Source organism: Aethalodelphis obliquidens, unplaced genomic scaffold (assembly GCF_003676395.1).
Source record: "Aethalodelphis obliquidens isolate GAN/ISIS:26980383/991018 unplaced genomic scaffold, ASM367639v1 scaffold10, whole genome shotgun sequence".
In the NCBI taxonomy this organism is placed as follows: domain Eukaryota; kingdom Metazoa; phylum Chordata; class Mammalia; order Artiodactyla; family Delphinidae; genus Aethalodelphis; species Aethalodelphis obliquidens.
Window position 1 is genome coordinate 28,623,518 of NW_020837954.1, and position 21,633 is coordinate 28,645,150.

Below are 21,633 nucleotides of genomic sequence, written 5' to 3' on the forward strand. Positions count from 1 at the left end.
ATCACCTCGTCACCTCCCTCCCAATACAGATCATCCCAACAGGTGTTTATCCAGCATTTGCTGGAATCTTCCAGTTGGTTCAGACAGCTGCTCTGTTTTTACAGCATTCATTTTTTCACCCTAGGAACTACACAGAATGAATTTACTCCCTCCTCCACATTTATTTTATAAAAGCACTTATCTACAGATTAAGTCTCCAGTCTCCCACTCCTTCACTTCACTCTATGCTACTGAACATGTCTTTTTGTCTTTAAATTCCATGTTGAGCTACCAAAAGTAGTCATTTGTAGACAAGGATCATACAGTGAGTCAAAGTTAAGAGACCTCAGTGGTTTCACTGCTGCAGAGTGCCATGGCTCTCTTGGCTACTGGTAGTCACAAACGTGACCAACAGTCAGAGGCACTTCCACACAAGACAAAGCAAATTTCACTACATCAACCCTTAATTTTAAATAATCATATAATTACCCAAAGTCTTACTCTGTCATTCTTCTTGCTCTGATGGACTACTTTAATTTCATTAGAGAATAAAACAATTACTGGTGCTATTTGGGAACTTCAGACCAGAGAGCCAGCATGTACCATAATATAAAATCAATGTTTTAATACTTTTATATACACAGTGTTTCTAGAACTTAAGGTTTTATAAGACTATGAAGGAAGGTGGGAGAATTGCATATCCCTAGGGATTTCTTACCCAAGGTAATAAATGCCAAAAGTTATAGCTAGCAAGTTATTTATTTTTTTTAAAGTACAGGCTGTAATAATAGACTGACCTTCCTCATGATTTTGGTATTATAACCAAATACAGTTTAAAAATCACAATATTCCGTTAAACTTTAAACAGTCATTGAAATTGACATTACCAAATCTTATATTAGCTTTCTCCCAATATAAACATATAGCTTACTCATGAATACTTAAGAAAATGGAAGATAAGTATTGGCATGGACTAATCAAATCCTTTAATAATCAACTGAATTTTCAAAGTGCACGTATCTCAATTTCCACTACAAGTGCTGGTTAAGCGTTCCGCATTTAAAATGCTTGACTAAACTATTTTAATACTAGGTATAAGGAAAAACATCAATTATTCCATAACAAAGAAACATGGGATGTCACTACTCAAATATAATTATCCAATTAAGTTTAATAACATGTAATTCCAACATTCTTGGAAAAGCATTTTCTCTGGTTAATCTGCAGGACAGCCCTCAAAACAATGGGGGAGGGGAGACAGAGAGACCAGCTAGAATCCTGGTCATACACAAGCCAGTTAGTTGCTGAAATAGAATCAACACAAACTCAACTGTTATCCACAAACTACACAAGGAAACATTTGAGACAGTTTTTATTAAATATACAAAAGCAAAATCAAGCAAGCAAGCTCTAAGAAGGCAGGACGACATAAGGGCTGTACATGGCGTACAGGTCTTTGGATGGTGGACAGCACCATTAAGGTTAACTTAGATTTTAAATCTAACAAACCATGAGCACAGATGGCTAACTATATTCTGTGTTTCCCTTAGTAGTTTTAAGATCTACCTAGTCATCAATTTATTATTTAAGACATTTTTCTTCTCCAGAATATAAGAACATGATAACCAAAGAAATTTAGGAAAGCACTGTACAATGAACATTGACTTATTCATTCTTTTCCACGTCAAGATGTTCTCTACATCTTCCACAATGTGCATCAATGAAACTAAAGTAGGGTAAAACCTTCACTCCAATCCCCCAGATCACCTTAGGTGGTTAATACTATTTTCCAAAAACAAGCAGAACAAGCAGCAGAGTTGTTTACTCCTCTTAGACATTTAGCTTTAAAACCATTAATTTTAATCAAAGTAAAATTGTTCTAAGAAAGCTATTCAACATATCCAGAAACAGAACCCCATTTTCTCACTTAGCATCGCCCCAGAGTATTAGTTCAGAACCATCTGCTAAGCTATAACACTAGTGCCAGAGACTCGTTAGCTGCTGGTCTGACCAGATCAATGACTGGTTTGAACAAAAGAGCTTAAATTATTCAACATTACTATCTTTCCCCTTTGAAAAGAGTGTTGTTTTAAAATATTTCGGCTGTCAGAACTTCTGATTTCCAATTATACTGTACAACTGATTATTGAGAGATGCACATTTTAAATAAGTAACTTAGATGAAAACTTTTAAATAGATTATTTTAATGGGCTTGATGCTGCTATGCTATAGCCATACCTGAAATGAAAGCCCCCCCTCCTCCAGGGTGTAAGAAGAAATCCACAGAAGTCATTCTTAGTACTATGGCAATAATATTCCATGAACACTGTTCATAAATATATATAATTGGAGGAAAAGAGAAGTGTTATATCAAGGAAAATAATTTGCTAGTTTCAAAGTGTATCTATATCTCATTTCCTTTCTATGCAATTATCTGAAATATTTTCAAAATATGTTGTTGATCTGCAGAGAAGATGAGAGCTATTAACATAAGTGGTCCTCAAGCTGGAAAATACTGAACAGGCTTTAAAAGACACATACTACAAACTGCCATGCACTCTGCTGCTTTGTGTAAGACCATTACCTGGGTATCTAAACTTGACTGGTAGGTCTCGCAATTCATGGTGTAATCCATGAGGCTTCTCAAATGCTTCAGTAATACCTGGTATGTCTCAAAAGTGGATCATCTGGTCATTTCCTATCACTACCCCCTTCCCATGAAAAGTAATTCAAACTTCAAACAAATTAGCAGTTTATGTACAGCCTGTGACCCAACTCTCCTCTATCCTGGGATAGGGAGTGGGTACTATCAGTTAAATACTGTGAAAATCGTCAAACATTATTAATAAAATTCAGATTCAGACATTCAAGTTAAGTTTCTACCCCATACCTCCTTAACACTAATAGGACATGTTGGCATGATATAGTATTGTTACCAAGTAGAATAACTGCTAAACAGACTACATTTGTTACGTAAGATTTTTAATGCAGGAGAATCTGTACCAACAGCAAGGAGTTGCTGATACAGATAAAAACCACAGTGTGTTACACTAATGGTTTCAGAGAGGTGGAACGCTCTTAAAGATAAATCACACAATAGCAAAAGTAATTGTAACAAGGGAAAAAAGAATTCCTAAATAAACAGCTGTGGCTACACAGGGTGCAGTCTGACTAAAGCTGGAAAGGATTACAAAGCCAGGCTAACTACGTTTCAGCTGGGCATGCAGGAAAAATAGAAATATGGCTAGGGCCACCCAAACCAGATTAATGGGGGGAACAAAGCAAACTCAGAGCAAGGGAAAGAACAAGTGGGATACTGTCAAATGCAAATATTATATTTCTGCTTTCTCTTGGTAAGTGACTTAATTTCATAAAACACTGGAAAAGGTAAAGATGAGTAGATATTATGAGAGCATCCAGGTACCAAATCACATGCCTAGGAACTAACAATCTACCACTGAGATGGGTGAACCTCAATTGTCAGTCATCTTTGAGGAATCAGCTAAGGACTACATATCTAATTTTTGAAGCATGAAAAGGTGGCTTCCACAAATTACAACCAGTAAACCTTGCATTAATCCTGGAGAGTATTGTGGAATACATTATTAAAGGTATGTTCATTTATAAAGGAAAGTGGTGTTTGCTGAGAGACAGCAAGGGCTCATGAAAATGCTTTGACAGGAATACAAAATTAACTGCCCCAGGAAACCTATGTGAAGTACAGAAGACTTGGCCAAGTCTCTCATGATCAAAAGTTCTCGTGAACAAGAAAGAAAAATGAGTGCAAGCTGGTACAACTGGGTGGATTAGAAACTGAATTATTGCTTATACTCAGATCATGAGTCTTCAGTGCCTGGTAAGGGCTCAGTAAACAATTTACCACATGAACTGATGATCCCTCGAAGCGTGCTCCAGACTACAAAAGACAAGGTCTTTAAAGCGTCTCTCATTATGAAATGGTTGGACTCTCCTCACTCTTCTGGTTCTACATCCTCTTCTTCAACATATTCACCCTCATTACCCAATCTCAAAACAGTAACAGCCACTCTCCCAAAGGTGGAGAGGCATTTTTTTTCACTAGTAGAGAATAAAACAGTACAGCATCTAATTCAAGGGGTACTTAGAGTAAGACTTCCACAAACACATCCATAAACTCCCTTGATCATTAATGTGGAATTTCTGCCTATGGTTTTCTTTCTTTGATCCTTGAAGAAACTTTGAACCACTTAAGACTATTTTCAATTGCCTTAACTTCCTCATCCCAAATAAAGCACAAGAATGCTTACGGAAACATGCAAGCCATAATTATTTTACCTGCCTTACAAGCAGCAGCAAAAAAACCAAACTTATAAGTCATTTTACCTTAAAATATGCTGTTTCAAAAAGGAAAAAAATATTTTAAACATTTTAAGTTTCACAATAATTGTTTTTAATTGGTAAGAAAAATGATGATGCTGTGCCATCAGTGTTTATGAATCTTGTCAAGTGACAAAAGAAGGTAATGTTCTTAACCATTTAAAAATCTTCCTTTTTAGATCCAAGCATGGTATTAAAAAAACAATGTAATACTCTACTATCTTTTTAAAAAATTGACAGTGATATGTCTTTATTTGGAATAAGCAAGTTTAAGAATAGCTATTTGTAATCTTTAAAACAATGCACTGAAAATAAGTCTTCATTTCAGAGTTTTATTGTATTGCACTAAAGGAACAGCAGGACGGTTATACAATGTTCTCTCTCATTCAGTTTTGAAAATCTAAAGTACTTGCAAACTCTTTTAAGAATATCTTTACCACCAGATTAGAGCACTAAGTATAATAACCAATTTCTTAATAAGTAATGTCTCACAAATTAAAACACATTTAAAATAGCTTTAAATGCATTCTTCACAAGTAAGTCAGCATATATTTTTGTATCATGTTCACTTATGCTTAAGAATTAAAGCAAGTATATTACTCTGGTGGAAATATGGGAAATCTCTCATTCATGCAATATACAGGGATAATATTTCAAGTCAAAGGGAAAAAAATCCCACTCATTTTTTTAATGCATCCATATATAATCACCTACATGATAGATGAGGAAACCCATGAAGTTTCCACAGGTCAGATATATATTTTCAATTCATCAGAAGCACCTGATATCTACAGCTAATTTATAATTAAATGGCATTTCAATAAAACCAAAATGAGCCCTACAACTTCTATAAACAAAAGTTTCCAATGGACTAAGGATAGTCAATAATTAATGCAGTCATTCAAGGGATTATGGCTGTTCCTTAAGGAGTGCAAGTTCAAACCTGTCAACACCAGAGGTATCATTTTATATTAATTTATACGTAATTCCATTTAAATTCTTTATCCGAGTATAACATATGAAAACAGTCTTTCCACAAGCAAAAAATGTGGAAACATTTAAAAAATAAGGAGTCATTTTTTAAAGTAACTGATCAGATTCCATAGGCTACTCTTGGAAACAGGATCTTGCTGGATAGAATCCCTTCGTTTGGTGGGTTTTTGCATGCACTTAACTGGACCAGTTCTTCTGAGTGTTGTTCTAAGAGCTCACCAAAACATAGATCATGCTGAAAAGAAGAAAAAGGCTATTATTAACTCAAACATTCCTAATTATAAAAACTAAGAGCACCAAAAAGTTGAGTCTGCTTTATATAGCAAACTAGTTTGTGATATCACACCATCACAGAAAATGGAAAGACCGATGAATGACAAGTTCACAGTATGATTTTAATCTGCATTTATGGACTTTTGCCTAAGGTAGGATTGGCTCAGTGCATGTGCTGTAGTTGTCCCCTATTTCCTTTCCAATTTTAGCAAGTAGAACAGCACAGCTGAAAGCTTAATAGGGACCAGAGCTTAGAGAAGCAATCTAAACAGCACACTGCTCCACAGCTATGTCTAAGAATAGGAGTGAGCATCTCCAAGGGCTCACTTCATGCCAGGCCTTCTGTTAAGTCCTAGGAGGTAGGGTAGGTACCATTATCCCCATTTTACAGACAGAAATGATCAATCAAGGAACTTTCCCATTAGAGAAAGGCTCTAGGCAATAGGAGCAAGGTTAAAAAGGAAAAGGGGACCAACAAGCAAAATAAAAAGTAATAACCATTTGATCCTACATGAAGGGCAAGGTGGGAGAGGCATGGTTCAAAAGCATGTGTGTCTAAACGGAAATACAAAGCAAGGAGGTGAGCAAACTTGACAGACTATTTATTTTTTGTTATCATTATTTAATTAATAGACTTTTTAAAAGAGCAGTGTTAGGTTTACAGAAAAATTGAGCTGCAAGTAAAGAGACCTCTCATGGACCTCCCGATCCCAGCACACAGACATACATACAGACACAGTTTCCCTTATTACTGGCATCTTACATTAGTGTGGTATGCTTGTTACAACTGAACCAATATTGATACATCATTATTAACTAGAGTCCAGTGTTTACATTAAGGTTCACTGGCTGTTGTACATTCTACAGGTTTTGACAAACATATATTTGCTTGGCAAACGTACCCACCCTTACAGTATCATACAGAATAGTTTCACTGCCCTAAAAATTATCTGTGCTCTGTCTATTCATCCCTCTCTCCCTGCTAACCCCTGGTGACCACTGATATTTTTACTGTCTCCATAGTGTTGCCTTTTCCAGAATATCATATATTTGGAATCAGACAATCTGTAGCCTTTTCAGACTGGCTTCTTTCACTTAGCAACATGCATTTAAGTTTCTTCCATGTATTTTCATGACTTGATAGATCATTTCTTTTAATCTCTGAATAATATTCCATTGTCTGGATGGACCACAGATTAAATATGATGTTTATCCATTACTATTGCTTTTTTTTTCTGGCCCCGTTACCTGGCATGTGGGATCTTAGTTCCTCGACCAGGGATCAAACCTGTGCTCCCTGCAGTGGAAGCGCAGGCTTAACCACTGGACTGCCAGGGAAGTCCCTACTATTGCTTTTTAAAGACAGACAATGGGCTTCATCGTAAGGGCTGGGCTCACAGAGGTTCACAGACAGCCTGGGAGGGGGCCCAATGGGTCAATGGTCTTGGTGCTCGGCCTGAGGACAGATGACGGAGACAGAGTGGACTTGTGGGCTCTCGCAATCTGGGTGATTGTTTCCATTCTCCTCCTGCCGACAGCTGGCTGTCCCTGGCTCTTCTCAGAAAGGCCTTTCAGGTGGGGGTGATACCCTACTCCATCGATAGGTCTGAGACTTAGTTTGCTGCTCTTATGGGGGCTCGTGGCTGATATGACCCCCAGACTGGGTGTCTGCCCTTCTCTTTCTCCTCAATCAAGGCACTGTGTTGGCTGGGCCTCCCGCCTGGATTCGTGTGTGTATGCATGTGTGTTGACAGACAATTTAAAACAAATGAATGATGTAGTGCCACCATCTCCTGGTGAACATTTTCCCACAACTCTACATCTCCAATTTTATCATTTATTCAAGCATTCATTTATTTTCCTTCTTTCAACAAATATGTTTTAAGTGCCTACTATATGCCAGCACTGTTCCAGACACTTATTATAGAAACTAAAAACTGAAAATTAACAGAAATTAAAAGGACACATGGAATTTCACTTTTCAGAACTTTTTCACTATCTTTGTTTCAGGTATGAACGTCTCTAGGTGTACTAACGGACACTCATTTTCACAAATATAACATCTAAAATCATAAAAATACATTTTCCATAAATTTAAGTCTAGCACTTCACCCTTTTCCATAACGGAAACTAGTATGATGTAAACAAGAAATAAGCAAGTTTTCAAGTAACAAAAAGGAGAGGGAAGAGAAACTTAATTACTGCCAAAATTTCATCTAATAAAACTAATTTTATTCATATTTTGACAATCAGGTAGAAATTCCTCTCCAGTTGAATATTTATCAATAAAAAATGGGAAAATGTATTTATAAAGCTTAAAGAAAAATTATAACTCCACACTCGCCCGTGTCCATTTCCAGTTTTAATAAGCAGCTGTTTTCCTCCACCTACAGTACACCTAGAACAGTGCCTCTCAACCAGGGCTGATTTTGCCCCACAGAGGGCATCTGGCAAACATCTAGAGACATTTCTGGTTATTATGACTGGGACAGGGGGAAGCTACTGGCATCTAGTGGGCAGAGGCCAGGGATGCTGCTAAACATCCTACAATGCCCAGGACAGCTCCTCACAACAAAGATTTATCCTGCCCAAAATATCACAGTGCCAAGGTCAAGAAACCCTGACCTAGAGGAATGACAATATGAGTCCATCACTGTATAAAGGGAGGAAAATCAATAACTGTAGCATCGGGACTTCCCTGGTGGTCCAGTGGTTAAGAATCTGCCTTCCAATGCAGGGGATGCGGGTTCAATCCCTGGTGGGGGAACTAAGATCCCACATGCCTTGGGGCAACTAAGCCCGCGCGCCACAACTAAGCCTGCGTGCCTCAAATAGAGAGCCCGCTTGCCACAAACTACAGAGCCCTTGCACTTTGGAGCCCACGCACCACAGCTAGAGAGAAGCCCACGTGCCATAACGAAGATCCTGTGTGCCACAACTAAGACCCGATGCAGCCAAAAAATAAATAAATAATTTTAAAAATAAATAACTGCAGCATCCTATATGATAGAACTTTTCTTTCCTCCATCCCATTCGGATCATGCAAACCAGAAAACAAAGGGTAGAGCATACAGTTTATGAAAATGATAAAGAAAAAATTAAACATAATCTTGAGACAGACACTGAAGCCAAGCAGAAACTTTTTTGCAAACACACACAGCCATATCCTCTTGCTCTGCCATGGAGAATGAGGACTGTCCTTCACTGACTGTCTGAGACTTTGGAAGCAGCATCCCTGACCCAACATTCTGCCTCTGACTGCACATCAGTTGGCTGCCTTGACAAGTACCAGTTTATTCAATGTGTGTGAATTTGCTGGTGTGCACTGTGCCGTTTTCAGTACCACCGTTCAAGACATGAGTTATTCTTCAAGTGGATTTTAAGGTGTTCAGACCATAATGCCTGCAAATGTTTCCGGCAGCAAAGTGAAATCATATTTTCGTTTTGTTTTTTAAACTTACCCATATAGGTAGTAAAAAAATGCTAGAAGATAAAAAGCTAATTTGCACCATCCTTCTTTCTGACAATATGCTAGAATATCTGCATTCATGATGGTTGTAGGGTCATAGAGTCCTGGTCCACTCATCACTGGTCTACTCATATACCTGTAATAAACACAGTTGATTAGCCACTCAGAATGGAAGCTAACCTTCAGGATGGAAAGGAGCATTCTTCTTCTCAAATAGTATTTGTTACAATGAGAGGTGGTCCACATTGGGAAGCATACTTTTAGTTCTAGGTGGAGTTCTTTCCTTTTATCATCTTAATTTTAAAACTGGAGCCCCTACAGAGAACAAGGTGGTTAAACAAGTCATATCTGGTCTCCTCTACACTTTCAGAAATCCAAGAAGATTAAGAATAACTGTAAAAAGGAAATACAATTTTTTCTTTCGACTTTTTATTTTAACATGAAGAACACTTCACCAAGATATTCCAAATGTTCACATTTACCACACAGCTTTGTCCTTCTCTTTTCTGTTCTCTCTCTAAATACACATACATTTTTTTCTGAGCCATTTCAGAGCCAGTTACAGATGTGAAACCACTTTACTCCTAAATACTTCTTCCATATGTATTTCCTAAAATCAAGGGCAATGAGATTTTGACATGCCTATCTAAAACAAAACACTCTAATGCTATATAAATGAGATATAACATTTAGAAGTTATGAAATATGAATCTTTTATAAATAACCAAATTTAAAGTCATAAAGTAAACGTGGAGAAAGAAGTTAGACACACACTGTACAATCTGATTTATATGAAGTTCAAAGATGGACAAAACTAATCTAAGCTGCAAGAGATCACTGGTTCTCCTATGAAAGTACAGGGCTAACTGATTGGAATGGGACACAAGGGACTCTTCTGGGGGCTGGAAGTGCTGTATATCTTGATCTGGGTGGTAGTTTCACAAGTGTATCCATATGTAAAAATCCACTGAGCTGTACACTTTAGACGTGCACACATTATCGTATGTAAGTTATACCTCACTTTTAAAAAAAACCCTTTAAAGAATAATAACATAAGCTCCATAAGAGGTATTAACACAGTTATTTGTGCATCCATGTGGTTTTAAAAATAAATGCTAACTAATTTCGTTTAGGTGACTAGCATGTAAGATAACCATATCAACCATAGTATAATTAAAATTTAATTAGGAAAAGTATTAGAAGTGTATCTAAATATTACCTCCAAATATGATATGCCAAGAGGGGCATATTGAGACCCAGTGTAAGCCACTCTGCTGCACAAAGAAACATGACACAGAAGAAAGCATGGATGAGGTACTCTGGAAGGACAAGCTGGAAGAAAAACACAAGCCAGTTATCAAAATGCCTTGGCATTAAATCAACTGCTAATTTGGAAAGCAGGTGGCAACTAAGTTTCAATAATGAAAAATCACTGTTTTCCTAGAATCAGAAATGAAAGATGCTACTGAGTTTTATTTCCATATTAAGCTTTTGAACAAAAGCAGGATTATATGCCAACTGACCAGAGGATATAGCTTGCACTAAAAGAATAAGATATAACTTAAAATTTAAAACCCAAACTTTTAGAGCCACAGGTTAAATTATACAAAGTTACCACCCAGATTGTTCAAACACAGTTATTTGCTAATCACTCAGAATATTTTTTCTTTCCACCATTCAAGAATGATGAAAATACAAAAATGAAATATCTGATCACATGCAACATGATATAAAAAAATCCACAAAAACAAAACTCCCCTTTAGAAGTTTACACATTAGTGTTTTTAAGCCTTTAAACAGAAACCAGGGATGTTACATATACAATATTTAGCAAACCACATCACATTACCACAAAAGTAATTTTTCAATGGAAAGCCAACAGCCAATAATCTCAGCACAGTCGGGGGGAAAGAACATTAATACGCACAGATGCAAACGATGTGCTTTCTGCAATGTAGGAGGGAAAAGACTAAGATCTGAACCATGAAATTGGAATTCTCCCGGTTCCTGAGCTCCCATTCCTACAAGGGCTTCCTATTTCTTTCAGCCTGCTTTCTCCAATGAAGGGCTACAAACACAGCAGACCAGTAGGAGCTCAGAACTCAAAATGCATCTTTTGATAGCAGGTAGTATTAAGTGAGGAAAAATTAGTTCAAGCAAAATGCTTTTTATAAAATGACCAAGAGTTCATGCTTTACTTTAAATTATCTTTCTCATCCTACAGATTTCAGCCTAATGACTCTGTTAAACATAAATACCAAAACCTTTCATTTCAAGTTTCAGCCAAAGAGCTTCCTACAAGTCACAGCTGCAAAGCCAGTTTCTCAAATGTGCTGCACTGTCCCATCAGATCTTTCCTGAGGGGAAACTATAGCTGTAGAAATAATATATTACTTATTCAAGTCCATTTTCTAGTACTCCCAAATTACTTTTCCCATTCAAAGCTGTAAAGCAAAGTTTTTAATTAATACTATTTTAAATAAAATTCCAGTAAAACCAATTAATCTATACCACTAACCAGATATTTTCTACAAATTTAAGTAATATAATAACAAGATAAACTCTGCACATACATATAAACATGTAAATAACATGGCCCATTAAGTCAGCATTTAATTAAGATCAAAGTTAAACATCTGCAAGAAAATATCCATAGGAAAATCTTTGGAACACAAAGACTACAAGCAGGACAAACCAAGAAAAATATATACTACATTTTATTAGGAGTTCCACTAAAGCTGCTGTTTATAATACTAGTTTAAATTACAAGAGTTTTCTTTAAAATATAATGAGCCTATTTTGGCCCTCTAAAACCAAGTGATCTAACAATACAAATCATCATCCAAGTTTTCCAGACTAGGGTATGGGGAGAAAATGATTTTGAAAGCATGATCCCTACTGCTCTTAAACAATATTCTTTAATAAGAGTGATAATAAAGATAATCTGCAACTCTACCAGTCTTTTGTTTTGTCTTGTTTCGTTTTGTTTTTGCGGTACGGGGGCCCCTCACTGCCGTGGCCTCTCCCGTTGCAGAGCACAGGCTCCGGACGCACGGGCCCAGTCGCTCCACGGCATATGGGATCTTCCCGGACCGGGGCACGAACCCGCGTCCCCTGCATCGGCAGGCGGACTCCCAACCACTGCGCCACCAGGGAAGCCCTCTACCAGTTTTAATATGAAACAAATGCCACACTCCCTCCCTTCTCCTCAAAACAGTCCAGATACTTTTACTATGCATCTCTCATGAAGACCAGTCCTCTTCAATCATTCTTTAATGACGAAATTTCCCCATTAGTGGCACAAAATGATTCCATTTAGGAACCCACATTTACACAAAAACTAGTATCCATAAACACCACATGCAAATATGGCTGAAATGATAGTACTTAAACATGCAAATCATAATATTCTGTAGTTAAGGTTCACATTTTTAAATATAATGGTATTTGTCTTCCCCCATACTTTGGCAGAATTGTCAAAACAAATTTTCAATAGGGAAAACTGTCAGATGCACTGCTATTAAGCCAATTATCGGCACCCTATCCAAAACACAACTTGTGCTGGTATAGAAAGTTCCTTCCAACCCACTGCAGCATTAGGATGTCCCAAGCACAAAGTGAGAATTTCTTTCCATTAAAAAAAAGCCAAAAATCACACTCTATATTTTAAAATGAAATTAGTCCCTCTTAAGTTTATGGTAAATTAGGAAAATACAAGAATCTAAACCTAAAAAAATCAGGCTGTCTGGGTTTGAATTCTGACTCTATGTTAGCTGTGTGACCCTGGGCAAAGTGCCTGAACCTCACTAAGCCTCAGTTTACTCTCCTATTCATGAGTATAATATACTCACCTCCTAGGATTGTCATGAAAACTGAATGAAAAAACCCAGGTAAAGATGCTTAGCACAGAGCCTGGCACCCAGGAAAGCCCTCATCTGATTTCAGCTATTATCATCTTCATCATCATTTGGTTATTTGAAGTAATGAAAAGCCAAAGAAGATAGAATACTATTAATACATAGCCATCAAAAGGAGAAATTTCAGTTTCTTAATTTCTTGGTAACAATTAGTTTAAACAGTAAGTTAAGATGTTTTACAATGAACATTATTACTTCCCAGTGAAAAAGCCGATTCAGCTCACATTTTGCTTCATAAGAGTAGAGAAACAGCAAGTTAATACTTTTAATTGTACCTACATCAAGTCTTACTGTAGCAGTTCTTTAAAGACAAACCAGGAATCTATTCCATCATGGCTATTTATCTAGGAAACAATGATAAAAGTAGCAAACCAACTTTATAGACCCTTTCTAAATAAAATCCCTCTAGCATGCTAGGGCTTTACAATTTTACATAGCTAAAGTCTATACATGTTTTCATCTTCATTAATGTTTAAAGATGAATTATTACATTCTATTTCCTGAAGACATACTCACTGCTTTCTTACAAAAAACCTTTCAGTTTCTGACCAGTTAGGCAAAAATCAAACCTACAGCCTAAAGGAGAATCTTCCTGTAAACTAAATGAAGTCAAATATATATATAAAACCCCTAAGCACGATGGGGCCACATTATAACTAAATCCAGAAGAGCTCAGAACTTAGTGTTAGACAGGTCTGCTTTAGAAACTTAGAGTGGATATATACTAGAAATAACTATGTAGACATTTGTATACAAATTGTTATCCACAAAATTCTGACAGCATGAATCCAAAGGTAAGCCTTACTGCAAAATTCCAGAGCCTAAGAACAGAGCTATCCACCTAAAAGGCTCTAAATAAACAGCTGCTGAAAGAATAAATAAATTCCAGAATAGACAAAACCAAAGATAAAAATAGATATGGTACTAAAGACTCCACCTACAGATTACCTCAGAGTAAGTTACCACAAAAGAATAATCTCACCTATTAAAGTCATTTCATGTTAACCAACTTTCAAACACTGCACCTAATAATTTAATATCGAAGTGCCTATGGCTATAACATTTTTTTAAATGCATGAGCATTTAACAGCTTTCCCTACTTGACTGGGCCAGCAAGCAAACATTTGCATAAAATATGAAATTTCATGAAATCATAAACCTCAACAGGCATATGAACAAGCACACTGAACAGAACAGTTTACAAATACAAATGCCCTAACCCTCCCCATGAAATGAATGTAGCATTAAAACATTAAACTAAAAAGAAGTACACACCTTTAATGCAATTTTGACTCTTTTAATCTTTTTGACCTTTTCAACTGTCTTTGGCCGACAATGTAAAAAGCAGATTGGAAGAATGTTAGTATGACAGCTGACAAGATCACCAGCAGATTAATAATAGAATAGTCAAGCAGGACAGGAAAAAGAATATTTTTTAAAATTCTGCCTACTTCAAAAAGTACAAATTTATCATGCTACTGAGAATATTGGCCATTTTCAAATTATATCAAGTTAAAAGCAAAAACAGTTTAAAAATCTAGAGAAATAGCCTATATTATAACTTACAGGATTCAGGGTATTACACTGGTCTATAGGATTCTTGTAATCAGTCTTCAGCTCATCAAATGCTATAATCTAAAATAAAAATAAGATAGTTAGGATCTCTCACTTTAATAAAAAGCAGCAATAAACCTGCCCCATCAAACAATAACTGAATAAAGTTAATAGGACAAAAGCACAGGTGTAGCAACTTTATATGTACCAGTTTACAGTAAGCTCAATATATGGTAATTAATAAATAACTAGAATCACATTCAAAGAACCGAAAACACTTGTATATTGTTATCATTAAAATGATCTGATATCACTGTGATAAATACCTTCAGTTTTCAATTTTTTCACTGCCTCCACTAAAGTTATCTTCTCTGCTTGAAATAGTCTTTCCCCCAGCCATAACTATTTACAGAAGCTCCTCTTTATCCTAAACAAACATTCTTCCTATGTCAACTCCTCCCTGTAGGTCTCCCTAACTCCCTTGGGCAGAAATAATTGCACGCCTGTCTAATCTCCACATAGAACAAGGCTTTATAACGCTATCAGCCTGGCATTTCTCATACTGGAGGAGAGGATTTAAGTTCAGGTTTGTGTCCCCCCACTAGACTGTGTGCCCCTCAGGGTGAAGTGTTTTTAATCATCTGTGCATGTCCCTCCCTTTGTCACAGTGTTCAGCGGGACACTAGCAATGGACTTGTATGCTTCAATTTGTTCCCATTTGTACCTAAACACATACATTTAATGGTCCTGCTTCGATTTGGAAATTCAAGAAATAGCCTCAGAATAGAGGAACACTAAGAGAATATTAAACTTCACAGCCAGGACCACCGCATACAGTACTGCAGTTTCTGCACAGAACAAAAGGCCAGGTGAGGGCACAATGCCACGCACGCTTCTGCTGCCAAGCACCCTGGCATGGGCTCTGCACCAGGGGCTATTCAGGAGGGAGGACTTTTCTAATCCTCTGCCTCAAGAGGCATCTTATTCTAATTCACCTTAAGGCACCACATAGGCAAGAGCAGGCCTGTTTAAGGGCACCGCAAAAATGATCAATCTGACCTCCTTTCATGTCCTCTGTATATTCCTACCACATGCAGGTCCTTTCATTTGATCACCAAACTAAAGACTGAAGAAGGGTAAAGCCCAGGTAAGGCCAGCTTCTCATGGTGTGATGAGTGAAACAGTTATAAATATGATAAGGGAAGAAAGATCTCATCCACTTAAAATGCATTGCAAGGACTTTCCTGGCGGTCCAGGGGTTAAGACTCCATGCTTCCACCGCAGGGGACACAGTTCCATCCCTGGTCGGAGAACTAAGATCCCACATGCCGTGTGGCGTGGCCAATAAATAATAAACAAATAAAAGGCATGGCAAGAGTAAATCAACTATACTTTAATATAAGTAAATAAATAAAAATTTTATATCATACCATTAAAAAAAACAAGAATCAAGAATGTTTCTGTCCACACTCTGAGAAGAAATGTGGCTTTAACATTTAAGGTCACTGAACACAGAACTTCAAAGTCAAAATGCACTAAAAATCAAATAGGGGTGACACACCACTTTGTGTCAAAGTAAGAAGCCAAACGCCCCAAATTTATGGGGGAGCTATTTTAGTTGCTGCCACCAGTCGCCCAGGGGACAAAGAATTTAATCTGCCCTTGCTCTGGTGGTCTAGGACTAGTATTTTTATATGTGAGACAGTGCTACTCAATATTACCAGTAATCACTGAAGTCATATATTTCTAGCTTTTAATATACTGGCTTACCCTGTTAAAATTGTTAGCTTCATAAAAAGATGAGTTTTTTAATTTCTAGAATTTTATAAAATTACCAACCTGGCCTAATAAAAATTTTAATGAAAGTAGAAATAGAAGGAAAATAATTAAACATTAAAATGTAAGCTCCATGAGAGCAAAGATTTTTCCTGTGTTCACTGCTATGTCGCAGGGCTTAAAATAGTGCCTGGCACCTATATAAGTGTTCAATCAATACTTACTGAATGGGACTACCCCGGTGGTCCAGTGGTTAAGAATCCGCCTTCCAATGCAGGGGATACAGGTTCGATCCCTGGTCAGAGAACTAAGATCCCATGTGCCCCGGGCTTCAACTACTGAGCCTGCATGCTCTGGAGCCCATGTGCCACAACTACTGAGCCCGCACGCTTCAACGAAAGACCCCGCAAGCCGAAACCAAGATCCCGCCTGCCGCAACTAAGACCTGATGCAGCCAAATAAATATTAAAAACAAATATTTACTGAATGAAAGGGGGGAAAAAGGAAAAACTAGTCCTATGCTTAAAAAAAAAGTACAGAACTCGCCAAAAGGCATTTTCCTTTGCTAATGACCCCTAACACATATAAATGTTAAAAATATAAATGTACAAATAGAAGATACTAATTTCTGATTATTTATGGATATAATCAGTTAATTACCTGACATTAACTGTGATATATTCCCAATGCATTTTAGTAATAACATTTAAGACAAGGACTGTGATCGCAAATACAATTACTTCCCTATAACAAGATCCAATTTACTAGCAGAGTACGAAACTTGTGCTTTAACTTTTTTCCCACTGCACGGTTTCTTCAGGTGATTTCAAAGGATCTTTTAATGCGTATGTTGCTGAATGGGTTTCTGTTTGAGTGCTATAAGCTAGAGTTGTCAAAACTCTTCTGAAAAGATTCTTAAACTAGTGGTTTTCAAATCTTCTGTGACTGTGGGTCTGGACAAGGGCATTCACAAAGTTTTCCAAAAAAGTGCAAAAACAAAACAAACAAACAAACAAAAATCCCTAAAGATAGCAAACTACACAATTCAGGATACCTTCAAATTCGATGCACATCTTTGCGGAATGACTTCTGCATTTTGAGCTTTCAAACAAACCGATGCTCCCAACTCTATTCTCCAAAAAGCATCAATCACATGATTTAGGACTAAACTGACAGACGTAACCATCAGCATAAAAAAATTCTCCGTACAACAATTAACATAAACTGGATTTTCTGAATTTATACTTGAAATTTCCAGATGCGTCTTCTGACAGATACTTAAAATGACCTAAGAAAATAAACTGGGGACCTCCCTGGTGGGGCAGTGGTTAAGAATCCACCTGCCTAATGCAGGAGACACAGGTTCAAGCCCTGGTCTGGGAATATCCCAGATGTTGCAGAGCAACTAAGCCTGTGCTCCATGACTACTGAGCCCCCGTGCCTAGAACCCATGCTCTGCAACAAGAGAAGCCACCGTAATGAGAAGCCTGCGCACCACAACGGAGAGTAGCCCCCGCTCGCTGCAACTAGAGAAAGCCTGCGTGCAGCAATGAAGACCCAATGCAGCCAAAAATAAATTATTTTTAAAAAATTAAAAATAAAAAAAGAAAAGTTAAAAAAAAGAAACTGAAGGTTACATAGTTAACAGAAAAATTAAAACTATATCTTTATTTAGAATTTTCTTTTTTTTCCCCAAAGGATGCACAATCCTCTGAACTACTAGAAATCCCTAAGGGTATAAGCTCTCCACTAATCTGTGGAGTACAAACAAATTTTTAATTCTGTAACAGGACTTAAAATCATCTACTTCACCCAAACACATATTCATTTAAATTACCCAAATACATATTGATTTAAATTACCCATTTTTTTCTTTAAAGTGCAGTTCAGGTTTTCTTAGCAAAACACAATCTAGTTCAAAATGTAAGCCATTCACAGCTCTCTTCTAAGAATCCTCATCAACTCAGAAAACAGAGTGCCCATCAAGCAGGAAGTGATTAAATCCTCATCTACAAATGGCAGGGAACCACACATTTCAGTTTCATCAGAGGCTTACTAAGGCAGAGCTAGTTTGCATCCCAAATTATCTTTACTTATTGTCTTTATTCCACCAAAGAGCCCAAAATGCTCTTCAAGTTATGGGTTCCTACCGACAAAGCATTCTGAGGGAGCAGCCTACATAAGCATTCCCCCACTACACAAGCAGTTGGGTTTCAAATAATTATAAATGTAATTACACTCCTTAGCAAAAGGGAATGGATTTGAGTTTTTTTTTTTTTCCCCACAAGACACTGCTACCACGTAAATCACTCTGCCTCTGTATGTTCCACAACAAATCCCTGCTATGGGCATGATGAAATCTTACTGAAAATTTACATAAGAGTGAACATACCCAATCATTCAAACTAAGACCAATATTCCAGAAGGTACTAGAATATGGAGGGCAGAGCAAAAATAAGATAAATTTTTAATGAATGCTGATGTCCAAAAGGCTGCTTCTAATTTTGTGTTAGAGAAACAGGAATCCTTTAAAATCTCTTGTATTTCACAGGGAACTTAACTTGTTCCTTACAGGGGCCAGTAAGGATGTGCTTCTGTCCTGCAACATGATGTGAGTAAAAGAGAAAAAAAAAAAATTATCCTAGAGAAGCGTAAGGTTTCTGAGCATTTTCAAAATCGAATTAAAACCACCTCTACTAAATCAAGCTACTCCGAACACAGAGGTGGCTAGGAAGTCTCTCGAGAAACCTGTCGGTCAAAGTATGATTTAGGGGGAAAGTTCGGAGATAACGGTCAACAAAGTAATCAATTCAACCGGCATCAAAGTTCACCAGGAGACAATGCCGGGGGCGGGGGGCGGGGCGATGATTCTACCTGAAGAGCACCCAACAAGTGCCTGAAAAGTACAGCTGGAAATTTATCTCAAGTAGGTTATAACTACCTCATTTGGGCCACACTCCTGTGGACACCAGAAAACAAAGGCAATCTGCATTAAATAATATTTCGGCAAACTTCACTCCGGCTCAGCACGTAGCACGCCCCTCTGCGCCTTGACATCCTCCCGAGGGACGAGGGAACGCGGGGATGCGGCGCCGGCCAGCGAAGCGCTGTCCCGCAGGGCCCGCTAGGACCGCGGCCGCCCCACCCGGCGAGGGAGGAGTAGCAGCGCGCGCGGCCTGCGCCGGGACACAGCGGGCGCAGCCAGCCAGCCGCCGGACGCCTCGGCTCCTCCTGGACCTGCAGCCCCCGGTTCGCGGACCGAGGGCGCGCAGGGCCCTGGCCGCGCGGCCGGCACCGCCCCGGCCTGGACCCATTCCCGGGCGTGCGGACCTCCGAGGGCCGTGGCCGCCCAGACCACGGGCCCGGGGCGAAAAGAGGCTGCGCCGCCACCTCGCCCTTCTATCCCAGGCCCCGGCTACTCACATGCCAAATGGCGAAGAAGATGAGTGCGGCGGAGAGCAGCAGGGCCAGCATGTAGCAGAAGGCCGCGAACGTGAACGCCATGGCCGGGGAGGAGGAGCAGGGAGCAGCGCCGGCGCCAGCGGAGAAAGGCGGCGCAGAGCCCTCTGGGTAAAACCATTCACTTCCCGCGACCACAACCCACACCGCCGCCGCTGCCGCCGCGGGGGCGCCAGCCCTCCCAGCACGCCTGCGCACCAGCCCGGGTGCAAGGCGCCCTCCGGTGGCCGGAGTCCGCCATGCAATTGTATTGTCTGCATAGAGGATTAATTTATCTTGCCTACTTCGCTCCTTTATTCTTTGAACAAATATTCATTGACTGAGTGCCAGTATGTTCCAGGTTTTTGTGCTTCTCCTTTGAGATACAAAGGTGAGTAAAATAGTACTAGCACGGAAAGAAGTTAGTATAGTGCTGGAAATGAATACGTAAATAAATCATTACAGCATTATTACCCTGTTAACGGAAGTCTGCAGCATGTTATGACAGGTCAGAGCAGGGCGCCGAGCCCACCCTGGGGCGTTCAGGGAAGGATTCCTGGAATAGATGTTTTGTTTTTGTTTTTGTTTTTTTGCGATACGCGGGCCTCTCACTGCTGTGGCTTCTCCCGTTGCGGAGCACAGGCTCCAGACGCACAGGCTCAACGGCCATGGCTCAGGGGCCCAGCCGCTCCGCGGCATGTGGGATCTTCCCGGACCAGGGCACGAACCCGTGTCCCCTGCATCGGCAGGCAGACTCTCAACCACTGCGCCACCAGGGAAGCCCTGGAATAGATGTTTTTTAAACTGAGGCTTACATGAGTAGAAGTTGTCCAGGCAAAGATCAGCCAGGTAGGATCAGCCGTCCAGTCAGAAGGTTCAACGTGAGCAAAGGCACAGAGATGAAAGAAAGAAAAAAATTTCGGTGTCTTAGGTGAAACCACCTAAACAGTTCTAAATTAGTGGACAAGACAGTGCTGAGAGTTAGGGGTCATCAAGGGTTTACATCATAGAGGGCCTTATATGCCTGGTTAAGGAGCCCAGACTTCATATCCCATAAGCCCATGTTTTTCAATCTCTTTTGCCCACCACACACAATTAGACTTTTTCATTGCAACACAGCAGAACATCATACACACTTGGAATTATAGAGACATGGACATCTGGATACAGAGACAAAGAAATACATATATAACAAACAAAAATTTCACAAAACTAAATATCCATGAGTACTTGCCCTTCTATTCTTTTTTGCTGTCTTGTTTCTGGAGGGTTTTTTTGTTTGTTTCTTTTCTTTTATTCTTAGGTGGTTTTTATTTGTTTTTTTAACATCTTTATTGGAGTATAATTGCTTTACAATGGGGTGTTAGTTTCTGCTGTATAACAAACTGTATCAGCTATACATATACATATATCCCCATATCTCCTCCCTCTTGTATCTCCCTCCGACCCTCCCTATCCCACCCCTCTAGGTGGACACAAAGCACCAAGCTGATCTCCCTGTGCTATGCTGCTGCTTCCCACTAGCTATCTGTTTTACATTTGGTAGTGTACATATGTGCATGCCACTCTCTCACTTGGTCCCAGCTTCCCCTTCCCCCTCCGGGTGTCCTAAAATCCATACTCTACATCAGTGTCGTTATTCCTGTCCTGACTCTAGGTTCTTCAGAAACTTTTTTTTTTTCTTAGATTCCATATATATGTTAGCATACGGTATTTGTTTTTCTCTTTCTGACTTACTTCACTCTGTAAGACAGACTCTATGTCCATCCACCTCACTACAAATAACTCAATTTCATTTCTTTTTATGGCTGAGTAATAGTTCATTGTATATATGTGCCACATCTTATTGATCCATTCATCTGTCGATGGACACTTAGG

At 38.8% G+C, this 21,633-nt stretch overlaps 1 protein-coding gene across 1 annotated transcript; it reads right to left on the reverse strand.

The window, feature by feature from the left end:
- Positions 1-1,334: 1,334 nt before the first annotated feature.
- Positions 1,335-19,920, reverse strand: CNIH1 (cornichon family member 1). The gene is made up of 5 exons (XM_027111281.1): positions 19,741-19,920; positions 14,554-14,622; positions 10,290-10,402; positions 9,063-9,206; positions 1,335-5,563 (listed from the first exon to the last, which is right to left on the reverse strand). Exons 1-5 carry the CDS (start codon positions 19,819-19,821, stop codon positions 5,536-5,538), a joined length of 435 nt encoding a protein of 144 aa, XP_026967082.1. The 5' UTR covers positions 19,822-19,920; the 3' UTR covers positions 1,335-5,535.
- Between the last annotated feature and the right edge of the window lie 1,713 nt (positions 19,921-21,633).